Source organism: Pseudopipra pipra, chromosome 11 (genome assembly GCF_036250125.1).
Source record: "Pseudopipra pipra isolate bDixPip1 chromosome 11, bDixPip1.hap1, whole genome shotgun sequence".
NCBI lineage: Eukaryota > Metazoa > Chordata > Aves > Passeriformes > Pipridae > Pseudopipra > Pseudopipra pipra.
The window spans coordinates 13,118,279-13,136,598 of NC_087559.1; the positions used below are offsets into that span (position 1 = coordinate 13,118,279).

The 18,320-nt window shown below is 40.0% G+C and overlaps 2 protein-coding genes across 23 annotated transcripts in view; both read left to right on the forward strand.

Annotated features, from left to right (window-relative positions):
* The window catches only part of ARHGEF3 (Rho guanine nucleotide exchange factor 3), a 111,189-nt gene extending 105,550 nt beyond the window's left edge, over positions 1-5,639 (forward strand). For 5 of the 7 annotated variants that reach the window (XM_064667652.1, XM_064667653.1, XM_064667654.1 and 2 more), the window contains 3 exons: positions 931-1,101; positions 2,294-2,480; positions 3,402-5,639. In XM_064667652.1, coding sequence (XP_064523722.1) covers positions 931-1,101; positions 2,294-2,480; positions 3,402-3,748 — 705 coding nt within the window. In that variant the 3' untranslated portion in view covers positions 3,749-5,639. The remainder of the gene's footprint in view (positions 1-930; positions 1,102-2,293; positions 2,481-3,401) is intronic. The other 2 variants (XR_010433486.1, XR_010433487.1) reach the window with 2 other exon arrangements.
* A 5,584-nt stretch (positions 5,640-11,223) lies between these two features.
* The window catches only part of TASOR (transcription activation suppressor), a 46,995-nt gene continuing 39,898 nt past the window's right edge, over positions 11,224-18,320 (forward strand). For 5 of the 16 annotated variants that reach the window (XR_010433469.1, XR_010433471.1, XR_010433470.1 and 2 more), the window contains exon 1: positions 11,291-11,927. Coding sequence is in view for 11 of the 16 variants with exons in the window: in XM_064667644.1 (XP_064523714.1) it covers positions 11,543-11,927 (385 nt within the window). In the remaining 5 variants the exon portion in view is untranslated. Of the gene's footprint in view, positions 11,229-11,290; positions 11,928-18,320 lie in introns of those variants that run through there. The other 11 variants (XM_064667636.1, XM_064667641.1, XM_064667640.1 and 8 more) reach the window with 4 other exon arrangements.

Sequence of the window (18,320 nt, forward strand, 5' to 3'; positions counted from 1 at the left end):
AAGTTGATCCCTGATAAATCTGGGATCAGCAGATTTTTGAACTACCTCTTTGGGCCTGTGTGTCCCGACCCACCCCCCTGCTCCACCTCCAGTTATTTAATTGAATTTGATCCATCTGAGCAGCCTCTGATCACTGTTGGAGTTGAATAAAATCACCAGAACTCCACATCCATGTACCCAGTTAAGGAGCTGTATTTTAAGTTTCAAAAAAATTGATATCAAAGTCCTGAAGGACTGCACAGTATAAGGATGTTCAAGATAAGGAGAATATTTTTATAGAAAAGGCAAAGCTTTCCTTTTAACTTTTTTAAAGTAAAAAGGCAAGAAAATTATTACTTCAATAATAGAATTGTAGATATATGCACATAGTGGAATTGTAAAATACAATTAATTTACTGTGTTTCCAGAGGATAACTAATAATGAATAACAGCTGAGATTTTAGTGGTTTGGGCTAGTTGCATGTTTTGCAGGACAGGGATCTTGATAGTTCTGTTTCTTGTTCTCTGATGTGATGCAGCAGTTTTCAGAGAATTATTATCTATTTTAAGTAAACATTTTTAAGGTAGGTTGTTTGTCCTGTGTCATTTATTGGCACATTTCAGCTGGCAAAAATACATCTCTGATTATATTTCTTATATCTGTTTATCTTAATTCTGCCTATTTTGTTTTGTTATAAAGAGATAAATGCCAGATTTTTAAGTCATAGTGAGAAGCAATAATAAAGCCAAACTGAAGTGTCTTTGTACACTGTAGTCTGCTTAGTTCTGTTGTTACTATTAATACTTTTATAGACTGCTCTGCAAAAGGTAATGAAAAATATACTGAAAATTACAATGTATTTTCTTGTAGCTACCATTCAAATTATTAGGAGATAGCTGAGTATTGGACTGTCTAATTAAAGGTCCTGTGTTTGTATTGTCTTTCTGTAGATAAATATAATTCAGGGCATAGTGGCTGAAATCAACATAAAGACTGGGGAATCTGAATGCCAGTATTACAAAGAGAGACTTATTTATCTTGAAGAAGGCCAGAGGGATTCCTTGATTGATAATTCACGTGCTCTGTGTTGTCACGGTGAACTGAAGAACAACAGGGGAGTGGTAAGGAATAAAAATTTTATCATAAATAGCTTTTAAAGGTATCTTCATTTTGAATGACAGCTAAAAAAGCTGTGAGCATACACAGAGAAACTTCATGCTCTAATATCTAGGAAGTTGGTAAATATTAACTGTTAAATATAACGCTGATCATTAGTAGTTAAATATCTGTATAGTGTGATAATAAGCTTATATGTATCTCTGTCTCTTGTGGGGCCTAACAATATCCTGGATAAATAGTAAATCCGATAAAATTGGAATACTTGCAGGATTATGTGTCCTATAAAGAGATGCACAAGTTGTAAAAAAATTGGACTATTCATGGATATAAAATGAGGCATCTGTTGTGAAGATATAGAATGAAGATGGGCATTTTCAATATCAAAAGACTGCCAAGGCATGGGGAAATATTTCTGCTGTAATTACTATATAATTACATGAGCTGCTGGAAGATAGGACAGTGAGCTAAATGGATCTGAAGCTCTGTCTCTCTTAAACTTGCAAGCAGTGTGTTTATTTAGATTTTAGAAGCAAAGAACTTGTGGTTGGGAAGCAAATTTTGGCAATGAAAAACAAATTATTTCAGTGCCTGATATCAAGTGAAATGAATTTAAAATTTCAGCTTGTTTATTATTGGAAGCCACTGAAGATTGCAAAGTGTCAGGAGAAACATAATGTAAAGATGGTAACAGGTGACTTGTAACACCTAGGAGCAAAAGTAATTTTCTGAGCTTCAAAGAGTGAATATTTCCGGTGGTGAAGCTGGTTGTCAGCAGCATGTGAATTGTAAGAAGATCACTTTTAATTGTTCATTAAAAATATCTGGATGAGTAAGATTGCTTCTTTCTTATTAACAGAGGCAGTAGAGAAAAGTTAAAGTAAGTGTCAGAAAGAAGAATGTGTATAAGCATGCTGCTGCTGTAGAGACAGCTTTGAAATGCTGTGCACGATTCAAGGCCTCAGCTTGGAAAGGATTATGACATGAGAAACTGAGGACAGGAAAAATAATTCTAGAATTTTTTAAGTTGTTGTATGTACATACTTGTATGCTGTTGTGCCATGTAGTGGGAAGAATGGGATATTTATTTTAACTGTTGAAAGCTGAAGGTTATAACATGCTCGAGGCTAAATAAATCTGGTTTATTGACTTTCTAAAAAAAGGAATAATGCTTTATAATTTATTACTGTTTAACAGAAACTGCATGTCTTCCTCTTTGAAGAAGTGCTGGTGATTACACGAGCTATCACCCACAACGAGCAGCTCTGCTACCAGCTGTACCGGCAGCCAATTCCCATCAGGGAGCTCGTGCTGGAAGATTTGCAGGATGGAGAGGTTCGGTTGGGTGGATCCATCCGTGGTGCATTCAGCAACAATGAGAGAAGTATGACCACACCTTTTTTTATTGACTTATGTAGGATCATTATAACCTTAAGATACCTGCCAATGAGACATCAGAATGTTTTCTCTAAAATTCACATTATCCAGCATCTTGATTTTTGTTTCAAACTGGTTTATTATGTTGTGACTCATTTCTTTTAGATTCTTTCTTAAAGCTCACTGTATTGATAATTTCTCCACATACCTTCTTCTGTACTGAATGGAGAAGGGGAGAATATGCAGGCTGTAGTGACAAAACTGCAAAATTATAAGCAAGTGTATTTTGAAATCTTAAGCTTTAGCTATCATGCCTTTCCTTGTATTATGGAGGCATTGATTGCTATTCCAGCTGAAAGCTGGCAGATACTGTAGCACTCAGTGTCAAGACTGCAGCTATTCATGTTAATGTCCTTCTAATTAAGTTCATTATAAAGATGCTTGTTTTATTACAAGGGTCCTCTTGAACAAATTCACTTGGTATCATGGATCTCACTTACCTGATCAAGACTTCGAGGGATTTGTGTACATATCTGCTGTATTAGTGAAGTGAATGGAAAAGATGAGGCAGTCTCTGGCTGGTACAAGGAAATCTGCTTTGCAGAGAAGTAGAAAGAGAGGCTTGGAAGTGTGGGAAAAGCCTTGATCCTGCTGATTCCAATCGAGCTTTATGGATAGCTCGTGCATGGCAGAACCAAAATCATTTAATCCAGCAATATGAAATTATTAGATGAGCGTGTGGTGTTCTGGGATCTTGACCCACAAAACAAGGAGATACCCAGACTCTTCTCTTTGGTCTGACGTGGTATTGGCAGGAAAACACATTAAGGCAAATATTTTGCAGATTCTGTTACTTAAATATACGCTTTGATTATAAAATCCATTCAACCAAAGCATTCAAGGTTTTGACGTGTATTGTTTCTTTCAGTCAAAAACTTCTTTAGAGTCAGCTTCAAAAGCGGATCTCAAAGCCAGACTCACTCTCTCCAAGCCAATGACTCCTTCAACAAGCAGCAGTGGCTGAACTGTATCCGCCAGGCCAAGGAGAAGGCAGCGTGTGCGGGCAAGGCTGGCGGGCTGAACTCGGAAGCACATTTTGTGTTGTCACCAAACGGACGCAGAGTTGCCCCGGGAGAATCCAGCCTGGAGCAGATGGACCAGTCGGACTGTGAGTCAGACTGCAGCATGGACACCAGCGAGGTCAGCGGCGACTGCGAGCGCATGGAACAGACGAACTCTTGCGAACACGAGAAGCAAATAGAAACCAATGTTTGACAAAAACTTACAGTTCATGGAAGAAAATCTGTCTCTTACCTGTACAGTATTTGCATTCCATATATGGAACCGTTTGGAGAAGCACTTTTAGAATATTTTTTGTGACGATGTCAATGCAGTCCTTCTTGTATTCGTACCTGTGAGTGTAGTACTGTGACTGCCCATCTGTATAAGCTGGAATCTCTTGCAGCTCATGTCCTGTGATTATATTCCATAAACACCTAAGGTGGATGAAAGAGGTACTTGACCAGTTATTCTCAATGTCCTGCTGTAAACAGAATCTCTAAGCTACTGTTTATATATGCATTGCATAAATAACTTTTCCTGATTTTAAGTACTTTATTTGCCCCTTAGTGGGGCAGCTAAAGATGTGGACATAATATGGAGTTTCAGGATGGGGGGTTAAGATAATAAGTTTTCTTAAAGGCATGGAAGGAAAAAATAGTTTCTTGGAAAAAAAGAAAACTATCTTGCAGTAACCTGTCTGAACTCTTGTGATATTAAATCAACAAGAACTGTAAACAGCAGGCCATGGAACCAGGGACTCTTTAGGGATTAAGTTTTCAAAATGAAGCGCTGTCCTAAAATCCAGCAACCAGACTTACTAAAATCTGGACACTTCAGGTGGTCAGCACAGTGATGTGGTTTATTTGTCAAAGCATGTAATGCTAAAAGTAATCAACTGATAAAAAAATCCAACCAAACCTCTACAGCTAGCACTGAATTAAATGAAATGCTGAGAATACTGGGTATTTGTAAATAAACTGGTAGTTTGCTTTCAGTGCCATAAATATATTATCCCAAACAGGATAAGAATGGAAAAGAGCTTTTGCTTGTGAATAGGCCCTCTTCAGCATTTTGCACTCCACTGACCTCCACTGTTGGTTTTAAACACCACTAAACTAATGTTAAAACAATTAATTTTCTGTAAATGTCTGTTTACAATTACATGTAGTTGGTTTTTAAAACTAAGTGATGATTTTATATAAATGGTGCTCTACAAATACCCCATGGGATTATGTAGAGAAAGTTTAAACAAAAAGGGAATTGTTTTTCCTTTAGGATGTATTACATCCTTTTTCTTTTCCTCAAGTTCTGTTTTAAAAGTTTTTATTGCATTTAATCTCATGCTGTAATTGGAAATATTACTGTGTTTTCTGGTGGCTGATTTAATCTACTCATTGTAATGAGAAGCAGGTGAGTCACTTAAATGCAGTCTAAAACAGTTAAACATCCTGTTACTTTCAGGAATCCCTGGGTGATATTTTATTTCTTATTATAAGAAATAATGCCAGTGCTGTGTGGCAAGCTATGAAAATGATATATTAATAAATTTAAATGATTCTTGATATCACACAAGATAACCTGTGCAAAGTACTCGTCAAAACAAAAGTAGAAAAACTTAAGTTATTGCCAAAAATATTTTTCTTGTGTTCTACAAGTTTACAGAAAATGTATTATGTCAAGTATCTTACATATATATATGCTGATATGCATTACAGAAATCTGTGTGACAAGATGATAAACAATATAAACCAAGGTATTTTTATTTTTTAAAAAAATGGCATTTTTACCCTATAGAACATATTTCTGTATTTATAGTTTTTCAAAAAAAAATCAAATTTCTTTTCTGTTTCAGGCTTTGTAATTTATTTCAACTGCTTCATTTTTAGAACTGAATGAGTATGCCAGGGAAGACGGGAGAAAGAAAAATCTGCAAAAAAAAAAGGAATAGGAAAGCTGTTCAGGAAAATGTTGAAAAAGAGAAAAAAGCATGTAAAGTGTTCAGATAGAGAAGAAAGAATGAATGTGTGTATTGCCTTTTTTTTTTTTTTTAATAATGGCCTTAAACTTTTCTGGAAGCATTTCAAATAAATTACATTAAACCATTTTTTTATTTGGTTTGGTTGGTTGTGCAAGAAGACTGCAGAAAGATTTAAGTGGTACAGGCAGTGAGGCTTAATGTAAGTGACCAAGGCTTATCTTTTGGTTGCTATGGAAGTGTTTATATTTGGAAATAATTTGCCTGATACAAAGTAGTAACAAAAAAATGAGTTACTGTACTCAGTTCACTGCATTCCCCAAAGTTTTGTGTTAAATAATTAATTTAGTAAGTAGGTGGAACAAAGAACTAACATCTTGTCATCAGTTTCTCTCTCATAATTCCTTGGGGATCACATCTCTACTAAATAATTCCAAAATACTGAGTTGATTAATTCTGGGGTATGTAAAAAGCCACCAAGCAGCCAGTGAATCTCAGAAGATTAATTTACATTTGTTTACTATCATTTAGCCACCCACTTAACCTCATGTTCAGCATTCTGGAGTGCAAGTGATTTGTTCTGCTTTGTAGTTTACATGCACTTAGCTACTGATTGATCTAAGCTTAGTAATGTTGGGTTTTTCTCTTCGAATCATCTGAAGGATTAAGCTTTCCAACACTAATATAATTCTGGATTTGGTTAGCTTGTTTTAGTTCTAGCACTTTTTAAATGTTGCTGCTTTTGAAAGAATGACTTTTGATTGTGGCAGGAGGGGCTTGGGGTGGTGGAGGGGTAGGGTGGGCTTGGACAATAAAACGTACCAAAACAGGTGGGTAAAACATAAAATGATGAATGTGTAGTAAAGAGGAAAAGTAATGTACATAAATATGTCCAAGTGATCATCACAGTCAGTAATCCTGGTGTTGGCAGAGTCTGAGGGGTTGCAGCAGTGAAAAGACTGAGGTGTCAAGTGCTTCCAGGATCATCACCATGTGGGGATGGCAAAATGAGGAGAGGGATGCAGGTGATCCTCTAAATCTGAGCTATGAGCACTCTGGATCTCACATTCTGGGAGAAGAGTGAGTGCTAAGGTGTCCTGCTCTCAAGAGCAGGAAGTCAGTGGGAGATTTGTCCCTTTTTGACAAATCTTAGCAACTGTTTGCTCTTCTGTTCCTGATGAGGACAATCAATGTAGTCTTAGCTTATGGAAAGACCTGATGAACCAGAAGGTAAAAGCAGAGACTGTCTTGACTGAGAAAGAAAGGTAAGCAAAGAAGGCCTTGGAAGTCTTTGAACTGTATAGGTCCTCTGATAAAAAAAAATTTTACTGTCCGTGGCCTTTGTTTCCCTAGATTTGCTCTGCAGCACTGAATGAACAACACAAGGATGAGGACTTATCTCCTGGAACACAAAGGTCTGTTATGAGACACCAGCAGCAGTAAGTTTAAGGTCTCTCAAGCTCAGTCCCAGAGAATCAGTTGCCAGAATCTGGGTAAAGGATAGGCCAGCAATTGAACTCAAGGCAGAGAACGTATTTCTCCTATTTCAGCATGAGCCACCTGAACCAGGGACACTGCCTTAGGAGTGCCTCTGCAGGACTGGAGACCAGGTTTCTTGAGGTCTCACAAAATTTTTAGAATTTGAAAGCTACATCAGAACTTAAAGGTACCACTTTAATGGATTGCAGTTTTTGAAAAAGTTGATGTTTTATGGTGACGCTGCCTGGCACTTCAGGGACAAAGCTTGGTTGCCAGGATCTAACAGAGTCTGAAGCTGAGTTTCACATATATGGAAGATTTTTTTCCTTTGAAAAAGGGGTTCCAGATCCAGAATGGACAGTTCTTCTGTATTTAATGCTTACTCATGAATACTGATTTTAAAATACTGTAATCTGTTCTACAGGTTGATGGTGCCATCTAATGGAAATTATGATGTATTTTTAGAACTGATTTGATTACATTAAAATTAAAGTATTTTAAGATATTTAATGTATTAATCATGATAAAATGAATGTATTTTAAAAATACAAGTAGGTATTTTCAAACTTTCACCTGAGGATCACAAATTTGTTAAAGAAAAATGCACCAGGTAAATTTCTGCTACTAATCCCTGCTCTTACAGAGACAAGTCAATCCTACTGCCCCATTTTGTCTCACCTTTTAATATCATAGGCATATTTTCTCCATGGCTGGTAAATGATACTAAAGCTCTTTCCAAGTGTGTAAATTAGGTTTTGTTTCTGAATTTTCCAAAGGTGCCTCTCTTTGCATGGTCTTTGAAGAAAGATTAATGATACAGTTCTCCTATCTTTGATCTCCTGGCACCTGAAATTTAGTCAGCACAAAATTAGCATTTAAACATTTGAAGGAATGAGGTGTGTTTTGCATCACTAGAGCAATTTCTGGAAAGTAAAATAGTAATTTCTAGTTTTTTACATTAAACTGTAAGAATATGCTCAGATTGAGTAATTTTGCATTTCTAAATTTACTTTCATAAAGGAATACCGAGGTAATGTCTGGAGCAAGAACCCATGTTTGCTCCTTGAGCAAGGAGCCTTACACAAGCCTTCCTTAAAAATGTCCCATTTTGTGGCTGTTAATCTGATCTAAATCTGTAATACTAATGTGCTACATATGATCTGATTGCAGAATCAAAGGGGTCTGCAGCTGCTTAGTACTTGGGTGGGAAACCACTTGGTGCAAGCCAGGGAGTCGTGGTTGAATGCCTGGCAAGGATTAGAAACCACAGAAACCAGAAGCTTAGAGAGACAATAAGGTGGCAGATTTTATAACCTTTTTTACTTCAGAGTATTCAAGTAATCTCTTCCTATGATGTTTTTTCACTGTACCTTTGTTTTGTGAACTGGGATTCTTAGTACCTGTTTTATATCTATCAAGATTTAAAATGCATAGTGGTACAGTGATCTGGTATTGTTAAGTAATTTATCAAGTAATACTTAGTAGTTTTTGTGACATAAAGACTTATGTTAATTAATACAGAAAAAGAATTCTGTACAACTACAAAGACATAGGTTTTTAAAGCAAGTGGTAAATGAGCAAAACTTCGTGTGTTGCTTTGTCAATAAGCAAGACTTGCTACTTTCTTTGGTCCAAACACCAGCTGAACTAGTTGTATACTGAAGACATGCACAGCCCAGAAGTGATTTTAGCAGCTTTGCCAATTCAAACTTAATAAAGCAGGTTGACATATTTGGAAGTGTATAATGGATTAACACAGCTTTAAGTAGCACTAGATTGGTATTTTCATTTTTTTTCTTGTATATGGAAATTTTATTTGAACAAAGTAAAGCACAGCAAAATTATTCCAATAATATATCAACTCATCTGTAATATCCTCTTTACCACCACTGAACCCTCACAGAGGCAGGACATCACATTCTCAGGGAGACAGTCTTGATTTATCCATAGGATGAACACTGCATTTGTGGGGTTTATTACCTCTGGATAATAGAACACCATGTTTCTGCAGTCAGAGAAATATTTGGTGTTATGTTTCTGTAATTTATGTAAATTATGGTTACAGATACTAATTACCCTATTTAAAATTGCTGGCTCACCAAAGACTTCTAAGAACTAATAATTATTATCTTTTAACACCCTGGAAGCTACCACTAGCACTAGGGCATGTGTGAGCTAGTACGTTACTTATATTTTTTGACTTACAGGTAATCTAAAAAGAGATCAATTAAATAAAATGGCCAGGTTAAAATATATGGTTAAAATATATGTTCCTTGCATACCTTGCAAGCATGCAAACTTCACATTTTTAAGGTCAGTAGCTGCTTTTGAGGTGACAGTATAAATAGCTACAGTTACGAGGATTGAAGGTAATCGGTATAAGTAGGTAATTAATATATGCATTTGTTCAACAAGCACAGCACTAGTATACTTTTAGTAAAGAAAACTAACATTTTGTTACTTACTTGTAAAACTAAACATCTGGTATTCGTATTTCTTAGGCACTGCAAGAATGGGTTATTTTCAGCAGGCACTGTTCAATCCCGGTGCATTCCTCAGAGCTGCCAAAAAAACGTCTGTGCTTTGGCTGTCACATATTCACACCCCTCTTTTACCAGTGAGCCTTGCAGTGGCGGTGGCAGAGGGGAATAAATGTTAACCCTCTGATACGATACTCTCCTCCAGTACAAGTTAGCTGGTTATGAGACTATTGAAAAATCCTACTAAAGCATATTAAGAATTTTTTTGCCTGCCTTTCACTGTTAATGATGTATTTTTATTCATCAAAGGGGAAATTTTGTCATTTTCTCCAATGCCTTGGAAAGGAAACTTTAAACTTTAGAGGAAGAAGTGCGACCTGGCGCTGTGTGCAGTGTACTTTTTGTTCAGGGGGTGAGTTTGTCGAGGTATCTGTGCAAGGCCTGGGCTGCCTTTTGGGGCCAGGGAGCTGTGCTGAGCTCCAGTGAGCCCCTGAATGGGTCCTGGACCTAAAACTCTGTTATAGGTAAATAAACCAAATCAAAATTTAGCAGCAAAATTTATTGTAAGATTTATATAAAGTGCAGATAAGCAAATCAGCGTGCTGGGTGGCCTGGAGAGACCCCTGCTCTCCACCGGCCCACAAGCCCAATAAAAACAAACAGCAACTTTTATACTTTTCACTAACAAGTGACTATAGTCATAGTCACTTGTTAGCTCTTGATTGGGCTTGGGTTTGCGGGCTTTGTTCTGGTTGGTTCTGTTGCAGGCCCGTTCCAAGTGCCAGGGACTTTCCATTCAATAGTTTTAATTAGCCCAATGTCCTTGGAGCTGAATATGGGAAGGTATCCAGATGATCCAGATGTTCTCCTTGGCTCTTCTTTATCATCTCCATCCTTGACCCTCTGATCCTTGTTCTTTTCTTCCTTTTCTAATGAGTAACTTAGACAATATTTTTAGAAAAGCAGGATATCGTATACGTGCTCAGTAAAGCAGAATACTTTATCTTTGCCAACTTGGGAACTGCCAGTTGCAGGACAGTCAACTTATAATAATAACACAGCAGTTAACTATTCCGCAGCTTACAACTTCCTAGTCCCAACCAAGCATTAGCTATAATATACAGAAAATACAATATATATATTTTGACGAGTAAATTTTACCATTGCTTACTTATTACACCACTACCACGGGATCGGTTTGCTCTGGGGAGCCCGTTCCCTCCAGGGGATTATATCAGAGTTTCGAGATGCAACAAGAAGTAATAGTTAGTGCAGCAGAATGTAATATAGAAACTACCTATAGCTGAGCCAAGGGATTGAAAAGAACCAACAGAGTGAAGAAAATGAAGATGGGAACTGAGGCAGCCAGCCAAGAAACACCAAGTTATTCTATAACCAGGTGTATTGTCTTAAAGAAGCTCATAGGGCTTCTTGTGAGTGACTCATAAGTCACTTAGAACTTTATGGGCTCCAGAGAGGACCACTAAAGACCCCTCAGTGAAGCCCCTCAGAGACCCTGTATGGATTGTATATATGCTAATAAGTGTTGGGACATGTCATGAATATGTACCAGGTACCGGGCGGGGCTGGGCGGTGGGTGACAAGCGGTGCGAGAGCGCAGCGAGTACCGCGCGGGGCCGGTGAGCGGGAGGGCAGCTAGCACGGGAGGGCGGCCGGCGGGGAGCGGTGTGGGGGGTTAGAGGGCGGCCGGCGGGGAGCGGTGTGGGGGGTTAGAGGGCGGCCGGCGGGGAGCGGTGTGGGGGGCGTTAGAGGGCGGTGGGGGCGCGGAGCGGAGCCGGTGCCGCCCCATCCCAGAGATAGCAGCGCTTTCCGCACCCCTTTTTATAACGTGTGACGCGAGCGGATTGGCTGAGCCGGGCCGGCCGCGGCCCCGCCCCCGGTGCCTGTGCCGCCGCCATGTTGTGCGCCGGGGCGGGGGCGGCTCAGGGGCCGCCGTGAGGCGGGAGGGGGGAGAGCAGGGGCGGCGGGCGGTGCTGGTGCTGGCGCTGGGCAGGGGCGCTGTGCTGGGCAGAAGAGAAGGCGCGGGCTGCCGGGCTCGCTTCTCCGGAGGGAATGACGGATGCCGTGATCCCCAGTGGCGGCGAGATGGAGCGGGAGCAGCATCAGCGGACGGAGAAGACCAGCGCGGGCGTCCTCGGAGTGGGGAGTAACAGAGCGGGAGCCGCTGAGGACACCACACAAAATGGCGGACGCTCTGAGAGCAGTAGCGCTGGGGAGGCGCTGCTGGTGGCTTCTGCTGCTGCAGAGGACAAGGTCCCCACAAACCTCAGCATCACTGGCAGCAGCCAGCGCAGGAGCAGCATCTCGACGGCACATGAACAGAAGCAGCCGCCCAGCGGTGTGCTCGGGGGGCCGCCCCCTCTCCCTAAGCCCCCAGAAGACCACCAGCCTGTTAGGAGGAACTTTCAGATCCCCAGGAAGAAGAGAGAAAAGAAAGGTTGTTCCTTCCCTCCCCTTCCCTTCTCTCCCTCGCTCCCCTCCATCCGATCCATCAGGCAGGCTCCCAGGCACCTCACACGGCTGCATGCAAACCCTGCGGGTGTGGAGGAGGCTCTGCTGGCTCGCACTCGCGAGGCTGCTGCAGAGACGATTTTAATGTCAGGCTTTTACGTTCTTTCCCTACCCCTCCCTCTTTTCTTTCTGCCTTTCATTTTGTCACAAGAAGGAGGAAAAAAAATCAAACCCAAAACTCGGCTTGAATTTCAGACCGTTGCTTTAAAAGGAGGAGAAGCTCGATGCACTCAGGGTGGGCTGTGAGTTGATCACGACTCCGCTTCTGGAGGTGCAGTCCCATGCGGAGAAGATGGTTCTCTGGGACACGGACGTCGGAGAAGATGGTTCGCTTTTATCTTCCTTCTGACCTCCTCCCTGCAGGAGAGGAGTGTAATCCTGTGTAGGATAGAGTAACAAACAATGAGCAGAATTGTCCTTCATTGATGATACACAGAAGACTGTTCTTATCTGGTGAAAGTTCTTTGCAGGGGAGAAGGGAGCATCCCACGTTCTTGTGCTTCGCCTTGGAAGCATTCTGCTTCCAAGTGTCCAGGGGCGTTTTTTTGTTTGTTTGTTTCTGAGTAACTCTTCCTCTAAAAGCCAGTGGTAGATCTTGCTTTTCACAAGATTTCTGCTTAACTTTAATTTTGGTAAGTGAAGTTGAAGACACATCTAATTTCCTCACAAAAACTGATCTAATTTCTTTCCCTTTTGCAATGTGGGGTAGGTAACTTAGTCCATATCACAAAAATACTTGTTCGCATAGGCTTCTAGTTCTTCAGAGAAGAGTCTAACATCTTAACTTCTTGAAATGCTTTCTTCTGTAAGGAAGAGATGAAGGTAGGTTTATTTCATTATCCAGTCTTTCCTTCCATTATGTTCCCATTTTCTTTCGTTTCTTTTCCATTGCAACCCCGCTTGGGGTGGTACAAGGCTGGCAGAGATTCATTGTAGAAAGGACTGGGTTGATTGGAGGAAAAAGGTCCCTTATAAGTCATCTGACAGAAAAATATCTGAATATAACATGGTGCCTCGTGCACTTCTATGTGTCACACCCAAGTGTGGTTACATGTGAATACCTTTAAATATATCTCAAAAATGTTAAGTACTTAACTACTGACATTTGAAGTTCCAGTATGTAGGAAAACCTGCAAGATACCTTTTCAGTCATCTAATTCATTATTCGCTTATGCAGAGCCATCTCCTGCAGTGTGCAAAAGGTTGTAGGTATGTACTTCAGTCCTTGCACTTATGTGACTTCTAGTGTAGAAGAGGAAGACGTTCTCTGCCTTCAAAAACTGACTTGCTAATGTCAAGGTCATTTGAACCATTCTTAAGGCCTTACTCTTTGGTGCAATTGTCTTTTTTTCCCTTTCACCCTCCAGAAAAGTTCTTGGGCATTGTAATGGTTCTGATGACTTGAGGTTTTGGAAGTTCTCCCAGCAGACCTTTCTCCATTCAGTCCATGGTGCTTGTGGGCTTAGGGCTGCTGAGTGTTGGTCTCTCAGCGTGTGATCAGTAAGGTGCTGTGACAGCACCGTTGGTAGGCAGTGTCATAAATTGGGACCACAATGGATCAAAGTACCAATTAAAATTTATTAATTGCCCAGATCTAGCAAGCAGAATATGAGGAAATGCTGCGCTGGGCGACAGGGGAGTCACCGCTCCACCAACTGCCGCGCTAACATGCTAAGACAGTCTCTTTTTATATTCCTCCAGTTCCGTTTTCCGTGATGTGGCATTAGTACTCGGCGCATGCCCGGGCTGTTGCTAGGGGGTCTTTTCTGCCTCCTGGTGGGCGTCGAGGCTGAAGTAAGACGTCTTCCTCGGGTGTCCTCTTTCTGCCCTTTAGCTCTAGCAGCAATCGTCTTCCTTATATGGGCTGTTCTTTTAGTTCTTAGAGCATTTGGCAATCTTAAGGTATACCTTGCATAAGCATTTGCATAATTCTTTGCGGTTTAGCATTTGTCTTAGCTTAGCGGTTAAAGCAGAACATCCTGTTTGATAAAAAATATCATTCATCGTAGTCTATCACAGGCAGCACTAGCCGGAGTGGACTGCCAGCGTGGTCTTTGAGGACAACCAGGTTGCTATTGGGATTTGTGCTGTCATTTGAGAAATGGTGCAATTCAGTCAGTTCTGGAACTGAACTAGAAGCTCAGCAGTGCGTTGATCATCTGACACTGTAGGATATATGCTTTGTGCCAGTGTTCAAATATGTCTTCTTACATTGCAAAATAATCAGAAAATCATCAGTCCGTCTCAAAAGGTCTCTCTTGGCTGGATTCTGAAGTCCAGCATGAAACAATAGCTTCCTCCATACTTCCTTGCTGTGGAATTGTACTTATTTTGCTTTTTAAACTGCCACTTCTTTCTTGGGCATACCATCCTGAGAGATACCTTGATTATGAAAGCTTAGTTGTAATGTACAAAGTATACACAGGATGACTTTGTCATAGGTGTCTGGTTTTTTTTTGGTTTTGTTTTGTTTCTTTTTTTTCCTTATTTTTCTTACTTTTTTAAGAACCAAAATGTGTTTCAGGGACAATTTTTGATTGTGAAGCAAAGAAAAATTGAATCTGTAATGCAAAAAACCATAATTTTGAGATTCAGCTGCTTATTTAGCCTTTCTGAAGGGTCTCTCCTCTGGAGATTTAAGTAGGGACTGAAAGTCAATAGAAAGCCTTGCAATGTGGAGAAATGAATCTGGAGGAAACACAGTATTTAAAAAAAGCAACTGTAGTTACTTGTCACTGAGAATATTTTTCTGATTTCCTCATTCTGTTTCCCAGTGTAAGAATTCAGGAAACAAAACTGAAAGGTTGGCTGTGAGGTGACTTGTTAAAGATGTACCTTCATTTGTTTTCCTCCTTAGAACTGTCTTGAAGGTTTGTTTTCTTGGTACATGTGCCTCTCTTGAGTAGCTTATTTCTTTTGTTCATCTTCCTGCTTAGCTTGTTGTCCTGGCATCTTCAGAGGTTTTCAAGTCTGTTTGAAACTTCAGAGATTTTTAATAGGACTGGGAAAGCAAATTTTAAGGATAAAGCACAAGAAGAGCACTTTTAAGTGGCTGAACTCTGAGTTACAGTACCAGAAATCCTGCTGATGAGGCAACCAGTGACTTAAAGGGGGTTGCTTGTTGATTAAAGCTGGACATTTGTTTACACAGTCTGCCAGGATAACTGGCTGTTTCTCAGGCTGAGAAACAGGGGGGAAAACAGGTCTTGCTTTTATCCCTGAAAATCTCAGCAATACTTGCTTGGAGGTCCAGGTTGTCCCTTTTTCTACTTAATCATTTTGCCTTTTCTAATTTTCCATATCTTTGGTAGACAACATGTGTCTGCTGTTCGCTGCATGGGGACTTCAGTGAGTCCATGAACTTGATAACTATTTAGGTCTTTTGAGAGCAAAAGACATTTTGGGCTGAAAAAGTCATGAAGTTTATGGTCCATTTACACCACATAATTTTGGTCTTAGTCTTAAAAAATGAGCAAAAAAAAGAAGACTTAAAATGGTGCTTCTCAGTGGAGTTTGTGCAGCAAGAGCACTTGTATGTGAAGAATGCTAGCATTCTGCCAGCTTAGCTGATAAGAACATCAGTACTTCAGAACTTCAGAAGTACTTCACTTAAAAGTTGGTTCAGGATTTCTTAAGGAGGATGTCTCTGTCTTGTTCTGACTTAAAAGAAAACAACAAACTCATTAGCTCCAATCTCAGCTTTCTGAAGTTGAAGCATCAGACAGCTGTGAAGGAGAATCATAGCATGACATGCATCCAGACATCAGGTCCAGTACCTGTCCCTGGCTAGTTGGTACTCATTAACTCAGTTTCCACCAAAAAATACTTAACACAAGTTCCAATGCCCTGGGTAGAAGCTGAACAAACACGGTATTTACTTATTTTTACTTATGGAAAGCAAGCCAGCAAAACCCACAATAATTGACTTGTGTTGTAAGGATGCTGCAGGTTAGTCCTTACTTTATTGCTGTTTAATTAACACAGGTCAGTAAAGGTGCAGCACATCCCCCTCGGGTTTGTACAGCAAGCCTGCAAGATGCATATGTACACACTGCTGGTCTTTGATGTAGGACTGGAAATAAGCTCAGTGATTTCATCATTTGCCTGGTAGCAACAGGCTTTGGCGATGCTGAGAAGGTCTAGTTTAGTACTTTTCCTTTTTTACTTTTATTTTTGTCTTGCTTCTGAACTCCTTCCTTCAATAGCGGTACAGGCTGTGCTGTGGTGACATGAAGGTTTTAGAACATCGCTGCCCTTGAACACCACTGCTTAGGTGACAAACTAAAGAGCAGCGCCTTCCTACACCTCAGTGTTCCACGTTTTTATTAAGAACCTGATGTCTGCAGTGCCTCAAATTCTGGAAGAAAAAAACTGCAACAGTCTTTAAAAAACCTCTTTAATTTTCTGTATTCCATAATTTCAGGAATAGGTGGAGCCCTTCCATAAATCTGTTGAGAGCTAATTGGATAGTAGTTTATGTAGGTTCTTCCTAGCAGGAGAACGAGGACTTACTGCTTTGGGGCAAGTTTGAGCTCACTTGTCAGAGCTTTCCACAAAGCAGGAAATGTTTAAACACAAATGGGAACACAGTTGACAATTCTTGCACATATGACAGGATCTTAATTGGTGTAATACTGTGGCTCTTCCTAGATTTGGATCTGGGAAGAAGGTAAGACGTGTATGCTTTGCCGTTGCTCTTTCTTGCTGATCCTGTAGGGCTTTCTATTGCTGGGGCTCCACATGGAGGGCAGAGGCTGGTTTTCACTGAGCAAGTAACTCGGGGAAGGGCCTGGAAGGGAAATGCTGTTAAGAAAACAGGAGATTTGGACAAGCAGCTGGCAGAGATAACCTTCTGCCTTAAATGGTCCTTTTGAGGAGCTGACAGCGTGTGAAACTCAGATCTTTTTGACAGGGAGTTACTAAACCCTGGTGGTGTAGTGCCCAAGAGCTATTTGGGGATGGGTGGAACAGGAGGTGCTTTTCCAGCACGTGTACACACATAGTAGGCTTGTTTTCTGTTTTATTAGTAAGTATTTCTCTCTTCAGTACAAGTGCATTCAGCCTTAGTAATGCTAAGTTGAAAATTCCATACACTCTCAGTTTTCTTTCCCCCATACTGCTGTCAGCCTTTCAAGAATGAAGGTGGTGTTATTAAAAGGGATATTATAAAAGCATGATTTCCTAATCTCAGAACTTAGGCTCTTAAAAAATCACTCACTGTGCTGGTGTTGTTGGAATCATTGCTTGACTTTAGTTTGCCCATGTGGTATTACATCCTAAAGTGTGTGTATAAATGCAGCTTTACTAGATAACACGAAACAGTTTTCATTAGGAACATTTGTTTTATATAGAGGCTCATGCAGTAAATATTTCCTGCAAATGAGGAAAAGATTGCTATCTAAACTGCCCTATTATTTAATGAAATTGGAGAATATACTCTGAACATGTAACTAAATTTAATTTGCTGTTACAGTAATGGTAGATGGTCTTTTGTGAGATTAGTGCTATCGTAGTTCTTCCTAATGGAGCTATAGTAAAAATTCTGCACTTCTGGTGCGTGGTTTGCAGGTTACTCTGAGGAGAAAAAACACTTTTTTTGTGTTGTACTGGTTCAGATCCCCCAGAGATGTTATTTTCCCAACCACTGCTCTTAAAATCTGCGCTCATGTTCTCTGCTGGCCCACTCTGGGATTGTTCTTCTGATCAGTTTGTCACTTTGATACCCAAATATAGATAAAGGAACTTGGGGACATGAAAGATTCCCTGAGGGAATTCAGGCAAAGGTTTGCCCAGAAGGAGAATTTTTACAACAGCAGATAAAGGAAGGGCTTTCCTTTTGAAGCCATTATCATAAGGAATGAGATCATAAAGCATGAACACAGGCAGTGGGATTTTTAAATAATGGGAACTTACTTGTCTTCTTGAAGCAGTATTGAATTTATTCATATGTAGCTTCAGTTGCCATAAGCAAGCAAACACAAAACCCCATAATGGTTCTGAAGCGAGGCCAAGCTATGAAGCTCTCGTTGAGGTTTTTATTAGAACAATTTGTTCCTGCTTCTTAATTAAAAGAGCTAATTAGTTTAATTACAGTTCTTAAAGTTTAATTACAGTGTTTTGCAATACGTATTAGATGTTTTTCAAAGGGTAAATTCAGACTTGAGGTGCTTCCCTTATAAACTTCTGACAACTAGCAGCTGCTCCAGAGTAATGTTAAAAAAGCGTGAAGAAATGTGATTTTTTTTTTAAGATGCTATAATTCTAGGCAACTTAAAGATAAATTTTTCTAAAGTCCATCTTTTCCAATTGAATCACGAAC